Here is a 14,146-nt window from a genome sequence, read left to right as displayed (position 1 = left end):
TGTATAAACCACATATGTATAAATTACTAAATTTAAATTAACGTCAGTCATCTAACTGACACAAACTGGCTACCCCCCTGTTAATCCAATGTCTTTCTGGTAAATTGGTTTTGAACGTGGTGTACATAACAAAATTCGTCGAATTTCCCGTGGTAGAATAAAGACCTCTTCTAGCACTCGTTTTGTACACGGGACAGTTGTAACAAGGTAGAGGCTCATAATACTCTTTCTGAGCTGGTTTTAACCATATTATAGGCACCACATCGAAGAGAATTTTCGGAAATGACTCTGCTAATAGTTGAGTATTTCGGTCCCAACGTGCGCCTTGGAGAAACAGACCCTGTTATAAAGACACAATGAATGCCATAATATTGCTATTGTAATAATTTCACAAAAATTTTAGTCGAATTAGGAAAACTCGCGATTACTTATCTGTAACCAAATTATTTGATGGAGAGTTTTTACCAAACATTATCAACTTTTTCCTTCTTTATTCAGTTTAAATCACTAACATTCACTTACCTTTGTTTAAATTTAAATAATTTAAATAATACTTAGCACCACAACAAAATTTTTCTACAACATGCCTTCAAATGCACACTTTCTACGTCAGATAAAGCCACTTACATCAACCAGCACGTTAAATTCCTCAATTTCCTTTATTTGCTGCGGGAAAAAATTGACACTTTATTAAAATATGCTTTGATTTTTTTAAAAACGATGGTTTCAATTTTATTTTTCTTAGACCGCAATTTATGTATGGATCAAATTTACTTACTTTGCAGTATTCTCCTATTTCTGCAGAACCATCGACGCCTTGTTCGAATTTGGTAACGCAATATTCAAAATGAATGGATTCGATAGGAAAATGCATCTTTCGAGAATAATTCTGGAGCACTCCAGTCAAAAAGGACTGCGTAAAGTAGAAACCGGAGAGCCAAAACACATTTGGGATATCTTTTGCGATCCAGTTTTCGAAAAACTTCAGACTGGAACATAAAAATAAGCCAGCGAGAGTTCGGTCTACTTCATGTAGGTTAACCTGAATTTGGGGTGATTCGGGTTAAATCTATTGATTAAGATTATTGGGGAAATACAGTGCGTTCCATTTAAAACGTGCCATCTTATATTATCACGCTATAATTAACTTCAAAGTGAAATACAGATACACATCTGGGGCGTCAATGTATTCAAGTACGTTTTTTTCTTAAAACCTGTCCATCCAAACCAAATTGAATAGGACAAAAATTATTTTATTGGCATCAAAGTACTTGTCCAAGTAGACAATGAAAAGAACTTTCGAACAAGACGCTACTCAACCCCCTTCCAATCTGAAATTTTCAACTTAGATAGTGGAAGAAGCAGAAGTTAACGGTGAAATATTTCATTTTTACGTTAGAAAATATCGTCCTTGAAATAGAAGTCGTAAAAATTTATTAGGAATAAGTAAAATAGGGCACAAGCAAAATAAAATATTTACCGGGCAATCAGATCCGTCACATATGAGCCCAAAGGTTTTAGACTGGGGTAACTTTTTTTCATCCACACTGAAGGCACTTTGCTTATCACTAACGAGGAGCAGATGTCTTCCAACTCGGACGACATCACCATTAAACCGGTAATTGCCTTCACCATTTCGTCAAGGGTCCTTGTTACCACCATTATAAGCTTATTGAATCGAATCAATTCCTAAAAAATAATTACTTTCCCAAGTAATGGTTTTTCAGAATCAAATTAGAATTAAACCTGTCTTAGAATCGTGTTCATCGAATTCTCGTAGATGATCGGATATTTTTTGCTGATTTCTTCTACATCATATATATCAGGAATTTTGCTCAGAATGTCATTCGCTAAATCCGTTACCAACTTGCCTTGACTATCCTGTCCGGGACGAAGCTCAGAAAATTGCGTTTGAGTTAATGAAACGCCTTCAAGTAACTGAAACACAGAAGGAATATGGTAGAGAATACAGTATACAGTGTGTAATAAAAGTCTTGAATGCAGGCAATATCTCATTAACTAATGGGTCTCCAATATTGTGCACTAGAAAATGAATGAATATGAAAATGTCGTGATTTCGAAATTTAAGATGACTTTTTAAAAGAGCACCGTTATAAATTTTCATGTCAATGATTTTAGACTTATTTTTGACGGTAGAGTTTATCTCGACAATTGGGAAATTTATTTAAGGACTTTTTCGAAATTTTGTTTAAAATGCGCAAGCGTACTTTTAAGATGACAGTAATGTTGATAACAATGTGGAATTTCAATATCCAAGTGGACAAAATCGAATAAAATCGGCATAAACAATTTACGAGATATACGCGCATTCCAGATTTTTGTTACACGCTATTTCGCCTTAATAAAAAAAAGGTGGTTCACCATGAAAAATAGATATTTTATTCTGAATGAAAATTATAACACTGTCCGAATTTGACACACGAGCGAGATTATAAATTCAGCAAATATCAAATTTTACTAGGAATGGACTGAACCATATTTTTTTTGTCAAACTTGTCCTCAGAAATTTGACACATGCCCCCTAAATTTTGACAATTGTTGAGTGTCTAATCCCACCTTTGTCAAATTCTGTGCAACAACTGTTATTCTCCGCTTGTACTTATTGATCACAGAAGAGGCAAATCGTGCTTCGTGGCAAACTGATGTTTTTAATAAGTTGGAATTATACATAAGTAGTTTTGTATAAATTGATACTGGATCTCCGATAAAAGATGACATGCAGAATTACATTATATTTTTACATAAAAATGTTGTGATAGAGTACAACTTTGAAAATATGAGAGTTAATATTAAGAGAAATACATAGGTTATCAATGTTAACAGTTATAGTTGTTTAAACACCTATACATAAATTTTGATACTTGCAGAAATGCCAATTGCAATAAGCTTTTTCATTGCAAGCCACTGACGGCTTTGATTATCGTTAGAACACAGATTTTTTTTTGCTATGGAAGGATATTACAAAAAATAATTTACTTAATACGATATTTCATTTTTTACAAATTCATCAGTACAGTAGATATTCGGGGAAATGATGATATCTTTAATTTAAATTAAATCTGGTTTCGTCTTGATTGCAAAGGAACCTCGATTTTACGTTCTGGTACTAAGCTAAGTAAATCTAACGCACCATTTTAATGAATATTTGTAAATAACGACATTAATTGCATACTAATGTTGCTATTAGTCTTTCTGTTAGCCTTAACCGATTAACACTATTCAGAGCATTCAGTATATTGTGACATTCAAACAGGTATGTATGCGGTTGCAGATAATAAGAAATGCTATGCAAAAAAATTAAATTTGGTAATGCTTCTCTGTGCATTCCACCTATGTATAGGGTCGCTGGTGAAAATGGGCGATTTCTCTCAGGGTAATAAAGGAAGAAGCACAACCTGATATAGGTATCCAAGGTCATGAAAAAAATAAATAGTTCAAAGGCACTTTTGATAAGCTTTTGCATCTGTAAATACTAAAGTTGACAAGTTTGACATGCTGTATCTGTTTAAAAATCAAGTTTCACATCATCAAAGTTGAGCATCAACATAATATTTTTAAATGATGAATTATTACTCAGTACCTCCTTCTTTCTTGTTTTCGAAAGAAGTAACTGGGTAAAGGAGTACTGAGGCCCCCTATTTATGATAAAGAATGCAAAGGAATAACAATACCATTTGAGTTTCCTGGTTATCTCTTGTAATATCGGCATTCTCGTGCAAGCCAAACACTTCAGGTTGCGGCGATGCAGGCAGCGATTTAATGTATGAAATTATACCATCGTAACTTACATCTTTGGGAATGTGGTACAAGCCGCTTGAAGAGAATGTGTACCTAAAGCAATTTTAATCCCATCAGAAATAAATTGCTCCATGTACATTTTACTCTGAATCCGTTTAAGATATAGCGCACTAACATTGAGACTAAAATTTTAATTATTAAAATCCAAAAATTAAAAAAAAACAATTTATAAAATACAACTTCAGATTGTTACTTTCGAGCGCTGTAATATAATCAAGTTGGGAGTAAAATGTACAACACAGAAAGCAAGAATATCATTAAATCTCTCCATTACATCTCCCATTCATATTAAATTTCCCTTTCCTTTTGATAAATATCCATACTTACAGTTCTGTTTCTACAATTTGTGGACCATAGAATATAGACAAAAGAGAATTGAGGAGTCGTCTGTCCTTGTCATCGGTTACTCGGCCTCCATAGTTACATTCTCCTGTTAAGTATGTAAGCGCTTCATATGGCACATCTGTGTAATCATTGAGGAACATCTATAGAAATAAATTCATTCTACAGTATTTAAAAAAAAAATGAAAACGTTTATTTATTAGGTCGGCGAATAATGGAGCACTCTGAACAAAGTTTTATAATGAGGTGTAAAAAGCAATTTTGTATTGATCTCTGATATTGATAATGTTACCGGCTATAACCAATAATATCGACTTAATTATTGAGCGATACGTCAATATATACAGGGTGTCCATTTCGCAAACTCAACCATGGAAAATTTTCTAATTCCCATGATTTATCACATGTTAGGGTTAGGACTTGTAATCTTGATGTATGACTGTTATTTTACCTGTTATTGTCAAATTTTGATCAAAATGCCCAAAAAAAATTTAAATAATATAAAGAATTTCATAATATTTAAATACATTATACTTTTCCTGTCTATAACAAAAATATTTTATAAAACAACAGACATAATCAAAAATGTTAATAAAAATATTGGTTGGTTGTCAATCTTCATGTAATAATATCATGACTCTGATGAGTCTACGACTAAACCTTAATCCTTAATTATTAAATTAAGTCCCCTTGTCACAATGAGCCGTAATTTACAATATTTTCTTACCTGAAGTTGAAGTACACTTATTCGGAGATCCGACTCGTTAAATTCGTAGGGAATATTCCAACCTAATGGACCGAACTTCCTTCTTTCCTGAATAAGGGCATGAAAGAAACATAACGAAAATAATAAACGATGAAACGGTTCCAAATTGGAGCACCCGGCATAAAACTCGGAATTTGATATCGGATCTGATTGATATGACCTTAGCAGGTTTTGCTTGAGGCCCTTCGGAACCTCAACGGTCATCTTCACACCTGCAATTCAAATCATTTTACAAGTTTTTTCAGCTCAGAAAAGGATTAAATTTTTCACACGAGCTCAATAGTTTGAAAGTTACGGTCAGAAGAAAACAGATCTTTCGAAATTTTAATAGAACTCTCTATAAATATTAAACAAAAATCAACAAACCCTTTTGCAAAATCGTCACCGGAAAATCCTCACTGGGATAACTAGTTAACCAAAGTCTGAAAGATGGGTTGACGAAATCTGGCAATATAACTTCGTCACAAATTCTGTCTAGTTCTCGCATCCAACTAGCTGCCAAGTGGCAGTTCTGCAAAACTGCCCACTGGCCAGTTTGCAAACCTGTGGCGATCATATTTGCAGCAATGGGACCCTGGCCCTGTCCCAGCGATAACGTTAATAGATTGTTTTTTGGGATCCCCATGTTGGAAGCGAATTTTATAAGGTCGGCCATGGGGTCTGAACCAGGGGACAAGATGAATATCAAGGGGGAACAGCAATTGCTGTCATTGTAGGATTCCTCCAGGTTGAATTGTGGAGGTTCTAGATAAGCTTGACCCATCTCCTCGACAATGTAATTCTAGAAATGAAAATGTTAATAGAATTTACATGACTTTATTGACTTTTCCGGGAGAAAATTAATGACTATTTGTTAAGCATAGTGAAAACATAACATTTCGAATTGTGTCTTGCCATTATATCGCCACGCTCCTGCTAAATTTACCAATACACCAATAGTTTAGTATTCGTATAATTATGGTACCTAAATGGTTTTCAAACTCTATCAATGTAGTTTCCAGCTAATTTATTACCTGTACTGCAGGAACAATTTTTTCTGGTCTCAAGCATTTCAATGCAACCAGTCGTTGCAAACCTTTCAAGGTGTGGAAAGGCTCTGGACAAGGCATGGTATCTGGATAATGACAATCATAGAACTCTTTCCACTTATTTATGTCTTTTGTGACAGATTCTTTGAAACCATTCATGCTGCAATGTAAAGAAATTTATGTTAAATTTGGGTAGAGAGGTATTAAAATAAAAATACAATGTTTATGTAGAAATGCATAATGACATAAACTGGTTCATTAACAATTCAATTAATTAGTGACAAATACATGGTCCCTTAAAGTGTCTGGTTAATTTAACTATTTAAGTAGAATTCGATATTTTTTTTCGGCGACAATAAAACGTTATCCGTACAATTTACAGTTATCAGGTTTAGGAAGTGGTAAGTAAGATAGTGATTTGATGGTGTGAAATATTATAAACATCATATTTTGGCCGTTCTACTATAATATCAGTTTTAAGAAAAGTATATGTGCAGCGGCATAATTCGTATTGCGCTGGTAGGTTGGACGGCAGGCTTGCCAGATATGAACCCATTTGACATTCGTGGAATCCTATCGAAAAACCAGTGTATGTTAATAGATAACCAACTATTGTGAAGTTTAAAGGATATGGAAAAACTGGAATATATGCCATTATTAAGCTTTGTCCATGTATTCCTTCAAGTTCTACGTATTAGATTTTCATTGGGAGATATTTCTGTTCTATCTATATATCAATTATTGTTTTTATCTAAAATCCTCTCTATATAATTATTTTTCACTTACCCAGTTAAAAGGCTTATTTGTACTATTTCTGACCAACTCTTATCAGGCAACCATTCAGGAGCAGGATTTGGGTACGGATTTTCCAACACCACGCCACCTGTTATCAAAAAAGCCCATACATCCTCATCGATCTGACCCTAATGAGTGATAACGTTTACATCTTGAATTTAAATATTCGCCAATCTTACATGTGACCTCAAGATGCCAACTGTTAACACAAAAGAAAAAATCAGCTTGTCCTTCTGGAACAACGAGTGGCAAACGTTCTTGTAGATGCTTTTTGTAAAATAGTTAATCAAGTATTTCAGACGTTTCTCCAAAATGGTAGAATGAGGGCTGTGAGTGATGGCCTGATTGTACAAGTTAATGAACCAACTCAGGGAGTACTGATACATGGGTTCGATATTCGCTAACTCGGAGATACAAAAGAAAAGTATCGATGAATGTCTGGATACGGGAACATATTCATTCCTGGCGTAGTCGATTTCCTGCTCGGTTTTAATAGCCAATTTTTGCTTCTCTTCGATTTCGGCCGACAAAATTTTGCTCGACGACAATATTTTAATAGCGGTTTCGTCTTCCAATATATTTCCTTCAGACGTAGACAACACTTCCAAGATCTTATCCTCGATTTCTTTTAACATTTTCTGATTATTGGCGCTTTCGACAATCATTGCGTTTTTCTTTTCTTCAAGTTCGGGCCTCTCTCGGGCCACCACAATCCCCAGCATTTGATCCTGCAGTCCTTGGGGGGTGATCATGAAATTCAACAAACTAACTTTCACCGCTATCTCCGGTAGATAGTGAGGGTTCCGTAATCTAGTCGTAATGAAGAAGCGGAAATCGAAGGAGTATTCCAAGACATTGTCACCTAACTTAAGATACCAGACGCCTTGTTGTTCAAAAATGTTTTTAGATAAAATTGGGCCAAGGACCGCATCTAGATCTTCAGCGATATTTTCCAGAATAACAGGAGTGCCAAAAGTTATAGCATTTTCTAAAATCTTTACGTAATTTGAATCAGTAAGTCTGATCACCCGCAGACGATTGTTTTTTTCCATGTTTTTTACCCATTTGTTCGCCTGTCCTGTAAAGAAATCATCATAAAAATAAAAGTATGATTTACGGCAATGAACCTTGGGGATCTATCATCAAAGGATATCTTCGAGCTGTGGTTGCAATTATAGCATTCTCGACACTGTAGTTGTCAACTGGAAGGCCTGATATATTCCACGACCTGATAACAATGGGTTCACCCATGGTAGTGACAAGTGAAAAGTTTTTGGAACAAGGAATGCCTAGATTAAGGGTCAAAACATTCCACTCTTGGATAAGGTTTTTCCTGAAATGTAAAAGTGAACTCGACAATTAAAAACAGATTTTTTTTTAACTTACCGTGAGTCACCCTGTATAAATTAATTTAAAAGTAAAATTGAAATTTTAGGTTAGGCCTTGCTCCATTCAAGTATTAATTAATTAAGTGAAATCTAGATGTATTTTTTAAAAATAATTAAAAAAATAATTTTTAACGAATCAAAATTCATTTTAGGTGATGACCGACGTAAAACCTAACAACAATTGAAAAACCCAAATTGGTTTACAAACCAGTCCGTACCTATACTCAACAGAAAAAGCTCCCAAATAAGCAATATTGCCGGCAGATAACAATACATCTCCTATCACGTTATTAAGCAAATTGCTTAACATTTCAGCAGTTTCTGACCATCTTGCTTTCTCCCCTCCAAGACTTTCGATCAGCTTCTCGGCTCTATCTAGTTTTTGGGAACAAATATAAATATCATCCTCCAGTTCTTTTTTTTTCTTGGTCTCGGCCGCGAATTCATCATTAAGTGCTTGAAGTTTATCCGATACCTTATTACAACGATTATCAATCAAACTCTTTGAAGGTAATTAAAACAATTAACTCACTTCTTGCAGCTGCGCCCGTTTCTCATTTAAAGTGTCCATCTGCAGAGCCAGTTCGGCTTCGGCTTCAGCAAGTCGCGCTTTTTTTGGGGCCACAATTTTGATAACACGATCATAAACTTCCATCGCCCGCACCCATTTACACAAACCCTCACAAGCCGTCGACACCAATTTGATGCGTTCTGGATTGAATTCTCGATCCGTCATGTACCTGTAAAAGCATTAAAAATGGAGAATTTGGTAAAGAAAATGTATTTCTACCTTTCTCGAATTTTTTTCATTACAGGCACCGGTATGCTATCCTTGTCGTAGCTCTTCAGATGCTCTAAGAACTTCATGTCCCCCAGCAGTTTTACCGATGGGCTCCAGTAGTCTTCAACCATACGGCCGGTAGTCAAATCTGGTTTTCTCTCGGGCTTAATTTGTTTCATTACACATACCTAAAACATAGAAAAATAGCAAGTTAATAAGAGAATTATAGGCGCAAGAGCATTAATAAATCAAAAGTAAATTAAGAGTTTCTGATGCGTGAGTATCCAGATTCAACATCGGCTGTTTTACTTCGTATAGAGGAACAGATTGTAGTAAAACTGACAAACGAAATAACTGAAATATTACCAGAAATCCGGACAAAATGAAAAGGCAATTGTTACAACTGGACCATTCAGAACTGATCGTTTGCCCCAAGGGCAGAAAGGCCAATGGTCGATAGCTTTTTTCCCCGGATATAAAGATTTTACCACATACAGTACCGGTCATAAATTAAGTAACTTTTGAAAAACGTTTCCAATTTTGATTCATAAATATAGAGGTTAAAAATTATACCACAGTTTTATCACATACTAATTATACATAAAAATAACACACTACAGGGTGACAATTCCTAACGGGTCCAAAAATTTCAATATTACATTAAATTTTGCGCGACATAAAAAAGCAACCCTTTGTTAATAAATAAAAGCTTATCTATATACCGAATATTTCTCTTATGTTTATTAGTTTTATTAATTTTCAACTGTGTAAACGTGAGACAACGAAGAAGTCTGTTCAACGACTTAAGTAAATTAGTAATTGTTAAATACATACAAGGATTACAATAAAAAGTGATTGCTGAACATTTGAATTTACGCAAATCTGTCGTATGTCAAATAATTTAAGCAGTTTAATAAGGATCGAACTTGTAGAAGATGGTTTAGTACAGTAAGGCCACGAAAAATGTCAATTGTAATGGACAGAAACATTGTAAAAATTTTAAAATCGGGTCCCACATTAACTGGACTACGAATAAAAAGATCTAAGCTAAAAACTAGAAACTATGTCCATAAGAACAATTAATCGAAGATTTTGTGAAAAAGATTTAGGTGGACGTCGTCTTGTCAAAAAGCCTTTAATTTCGAAGATACATAGAAAAGCATGACTTGAGTTTGTCAGAGAACATCTCGACCGGTCAGCAGAAACATGGTACAATGTATTATTTAGTGTTGAAACCAAAATAGACATGTTAAATTCTGACGGTATTCAGTGGATAAGGCCAGGTAATGCTAGATTTGGTCCAAAATATATTGTAACAACAATGAAGCATAAAGAAGAATCAATGATGGTTTGAAGGTGTTTCTTTCATAGAGATATCGACCCACTATTTTGAATAAACAAATAGTGAATGCTGAGAGTTATGAAAATATTCTTAAAAAAGTTATACTGCCTTATGCAGAAGAACAGATGCCACTCAGATTCGTTTTCCAATAAGATAACGACAAAACACACTGCTAAAAGTGTGAAAAAGTGATTTGAGGATGAAAAAATAACTGTTATAAAATGTCATACTCAATCAACGGATCTTAACCCGATTAAGTAAATGTAGGACGGTTTAAAAAGGCGTATTCAGAATCAAAAGTTTTACAACAAACAAAAACTGTTTGATTCTATTCGAAATCTTTGGAATAATACTGAAGAAAGAATCATTGAAAATATGGTGAATTCTATGTCAGCTAGGTGTGGTGAAGTGGTAAAACAGAAAGGTTATTCCACAAAATATTAATTTAAATACTGATTTTTGTTAACATTAGCATAAAAAGTAAAAAATTAAAAATGTCGCTTATATTATGCCTGTCTGAAATGTAAAAAAATCGAAATTTGGTGGAACCTTTAAAAATGTTCATCTTTCTTTGTACCATTTATATGTATCGTTAGTAAGTAATAAAATTATGGTTTAATTTTAGACCTTTATGATTTTGTAGCAAATTAAAAGAATGACAACAACGCTTTAAACACTACTTGATATAAAGTCACTAATTAAATTTCTAGAACAATCGCAAAGAACTGGTGATCCGGGACCAGCTCGCTCTATCATTCTGAATTTTTTTTCTTTTTTTCTTTTAGGGCATCAGTCCTTTCCATGCTATACTTTCTAATCTCCCCCTTCTCGTTTCCCCCTTCCCGTTCCTTAGGACTCGGTCGTATTTTACACGCTGGATCTGTTGTTTATCAAAACCTAAACAAGGCATGCAAATAAGCCAACCGTCCATAGACTCATATTCAGCTGGTTCTGGAAAACTAATTATCGACCCTTAACTAATCAAAAGATCCCTTTTTCTTAAGTATTTGTTATAAACATGATAAGGCGCCGACATATATACAGGGTGTCCTCGAATTGCGTGGCCAAAATGATACCGCAGATTATTTAAGTAAAAATAAGTCGATTTAACTAAATTTGCCTCAGTCCAAAAGTTGATAATCACAGAGTTACAGGGTGTTAAAATTGAAAAAATAAGTCGCATTTTCTTTAATATCTTTCGATTCCTTTGAGCTAATTTCACGAAATTTCGTATCTGAGGGTGATTTAGAAAGCGAAATTCAAATTTATTTAACATTTAATTGTATTTTCTAGAGGACACCACAAGCGACCATTAGGACACATTTAAACCTCTGTAATTTTTTTGTGCCATAGTGTATGTTATTTTGGCATTGAAACAATTTTTTTCCTACCTTTTATACTTCGAAAAGGTATAAATTATTGAAGTCGCTAGAAGCAATGGTTTCTAAAAAAAACGCATGTAAAGCTGATGATGCATGTAAATTGACTTAAAATTATTTCCCGTTCAAAAAAAAAGTGTTCAAGTTTTTAAAAAACAACTATTACTAAAGATAAAACATAAATAATAATTAACAAAGAAACAATAACAAGGAGAAATAAAATTAACTAATTAATTAAATTAACTTATGTAAGTTTTTGATTTAATTTTGTTTTCATTTAATTTGCTATCACAGTAAATGTTCAAAATGTTCACCATTTTCCTGTATGTACAAGTTAATTCTTTTTAAGAAATTATATTGTATTCTCAACAATATTTCAGGAGTACTATTCAATAATTCCGCTTCATGAATTATTCTTGCCTCCAATTCTTCTCGCGTATGAACTGGGGATGCATAAACTTTTGATTTCAAGGCACTCCACAAAAAAAAATCACAGGTTGTCAAGTCTGGTGATCGAGTCGGCCAATTCACAGGTGCATCACCTCCTCTTCCAATCCAGCATTGTGGGTATTCCTCATTTAAATGTTTCCTTACATTTAAAGTAAAATGAGGAGGCGCGCCATCATGCATAAACCAAAGATCACGACGAAGGAGTAAAGGCAAATCTTCTAATAAGATAGGTAGAGTTTGTACTAAAAAGTTCAAGTAGTTATCACCATTCAGCGTATCTGGCATTACAAAGGGACCAACAATAAAATTATCTACTATTCCAGCCCAGACATTTACTTTAAATCGATGCTGATAATGAGTCACTGTTGTCTCGTGAGGATTTTCATAAGCATAAACATGTTCATTATGCATATTAAAAATACCGTATCTAGTAAAAACAGCTTCATCTGCGAACAAAATTTTCTTACTAAAATTTGGATTTTCGATTCTTTTGTGGATTATAAACCGACAAAAATTTAAACGTTGAGCAGAATCCACGGGCAATTGTAGGTCTTGAACTTTTTGAATATGATAGGAGTGCAATAATTGTTCTTGAAAAACTTTATGAACTAATGATTTCGAAAATCCCAATTGCAGTCCTACACCTCGTGTACTGACTTTTGGATTTCTTCGAACAGCATCCAAAATCTCTTCTTCCATTTCTACCGTACTTATTGTTCGTCTGCCTCCAAAATTTGCGCAGTTAGGTTCAAACTTGTAATTTTCGCGGAGGCGCCTTTCGATATTAGCAAAAGTTTTCCGATTTGGAACTCTACGAAAAAGATATTTTTCCTTGTAAACTTGTACACTTTTTTTAACCATTGCAACGGCAAAGTCCATAGATTAACAGCATATCCACCATTTCAGAATACGTGAAATTATTAGCCATAGTCATGACTATTAATCAACAGGAAGCGAAAGAAAAAACTGATATTTGAGGAATAAATTCAAGTGTTAAAATGTCAACTAAAAAACATAGTCAACTAAGTTATTTACTTAAAAGCGATAACGCAGCTGTGTGGCGCATTAGAATTATGCGTTTTTCTCAGAAACCGTTGCTTCTAGCGACTTCAATAATTTATACCTTTTCTAAGTATAAAAGGTAGGAAAAAAATTTTTAATGCCAAAATAACATACACTATGGCACAAAAAAGTTACTGAGGTTTAAATGTGTCCTAATGGTCGCTTGTGGTGTCCTCTAGAAAATACAATTAAATGTTAAATAAATTTGAATTTCGCATTCTAAAACACCCTCAGATACAAAATTTCGTGAAATTAGTTCAAAGGAATCGAAAGATATTAAAGAAAATGCGACTTATTTTTTCATCTTTAACACCTTGTAACTCTGTGATTATCAACTTTTGGACTGAGGCAAATTTAGTTAAATCGACTTATTTTTACTTAAATAATCTGCGGTATCATTTTGACCACGCAATTCGAGGACACCCTATATAACCACCTTAAATTTGACAACGTGTTTCTGAAATATTCTGTATATACATATATATGAAAAAAATTACTGTTTGCTTTATTTGGGTATCATATTAAAGGTCCTAGAGATTTAAAAATATAACTTTCTCAAATTTGCAAGTAAGTGTTTCCAATCGTTAGATCAAGACAGTTGCCAATTCTAATTGAAGAAGCCGATGACAACATTGAAATTTTAATCGCGTTATAAATCGTAAGAACTTCTCCTGTAATATTCCATATCCCGATTTTCAACTCTTTTCACGTAAATGGCGTTTGAAATTTCACACATTTTCGACTATAATCGCTTCAAAATAATTTAGATTTTCTGGAAATGATTTACCGCTTCCATGACGAGTTTCACACCTGAAGGAGGGTTCTTCATCGATTTCACCAACGTAATGTCGCTGGGCTTCAGAGTGTCCAGCGCTTCAACAGCAGCTTGCAAAGCAGGTATCGCTTCGGATAAGTCAGACTCGCAATCGTCTTTAATAGCCTGAGCAGCGGCGGCCGCTTCGTTTGCCAAAGCTTCATCAGCCGCTACAACCTG

General features: G+C 34.1%; 1 protein-coding gene across 1 annotated transcript in view; it reads right to left on the bottom strand.

Moving 5' to 3' along the window:
• Positions 1-43: 43 nt before the first annotated feature.
• The window catches only part of Dnah3 (dynein heavy chain 3, axonemal), a 36,636-nt gene continuing 22,533 nt past the window's right edge, over positions 44-14,146 (bottom strand). Inside the window, exons 38-54 of the mRNA XM_066281348.1 lie at positions 13,940-14,143; positions 8,929-9,107; positions 8,671-8,878; positions 8,357-8,613; positions 7,878-8,083; positions 6,930-7,828; positions 6,742-6,878; positions 5,941-6,115; positions 5,294-5,708; positions 4,889-5,139; positions 4,147-4,304; positions 3,693-3,852; positions 1,747-1,938; positions 1,481-1,689; positions 779-989; positions 628-666; positions 44-340 (exon numbers count right to left, since the gene is read on the bottom strand). Coding sequence (XP_066137445.1) covers positions 44-340; positions 628-666; positions 779-989; positions 1,481-1,689; positions 1,747-1,938; positions 3,693-3,852; positions 4,147-4,304; positions 4,889-5,139; positions 5,294-5,708; positions 5,941-6,115; positions 6,742-6,878; positions 6,930-7,828; positions 7,878-8,083; positions 8,357-8,613; positions 8,671-8,878; positions 8,929-9,107; positions 13,940-14,143 — 4,197 coding nt within the window. The remainder of the gene's footprint in view (positions 341-627; positions 667-778; positions 990-1,480; positions 1,690-1,746; positions 1,939-3,692; positions 3,853-4,146; positions 4,305-4,888; positions 5,140-5,293; positions 5,709-5,940; positions 6,116-6,741; positions 6,879-6,929; positions 7,829-7,877; positions 8,084-8,356; positions 8,614-8,670; positions 8,879-8,928; positions 9,108-13,939; positions 14,144-14,146) is intronic.

The sequence above is a fragment of the Euwallacea fornicatus genome, chromosome 4 (genome assembly GCF_040115645.1).
Source record: "Euwallacea fornicatus isolate EFF26 chromosome 4, ASM4011564v1, whole genome shotgun sequence".
Lineage (NCBI taxonomy): Eukaryota > Metazoa > Arthropoda > Insecta > Coleoptera > Curculionidae > Euwallacea > Euwallacea fornicatus.
This window is presented reverse-complemented; position numbering and strand designations above follow the sequence as displayed.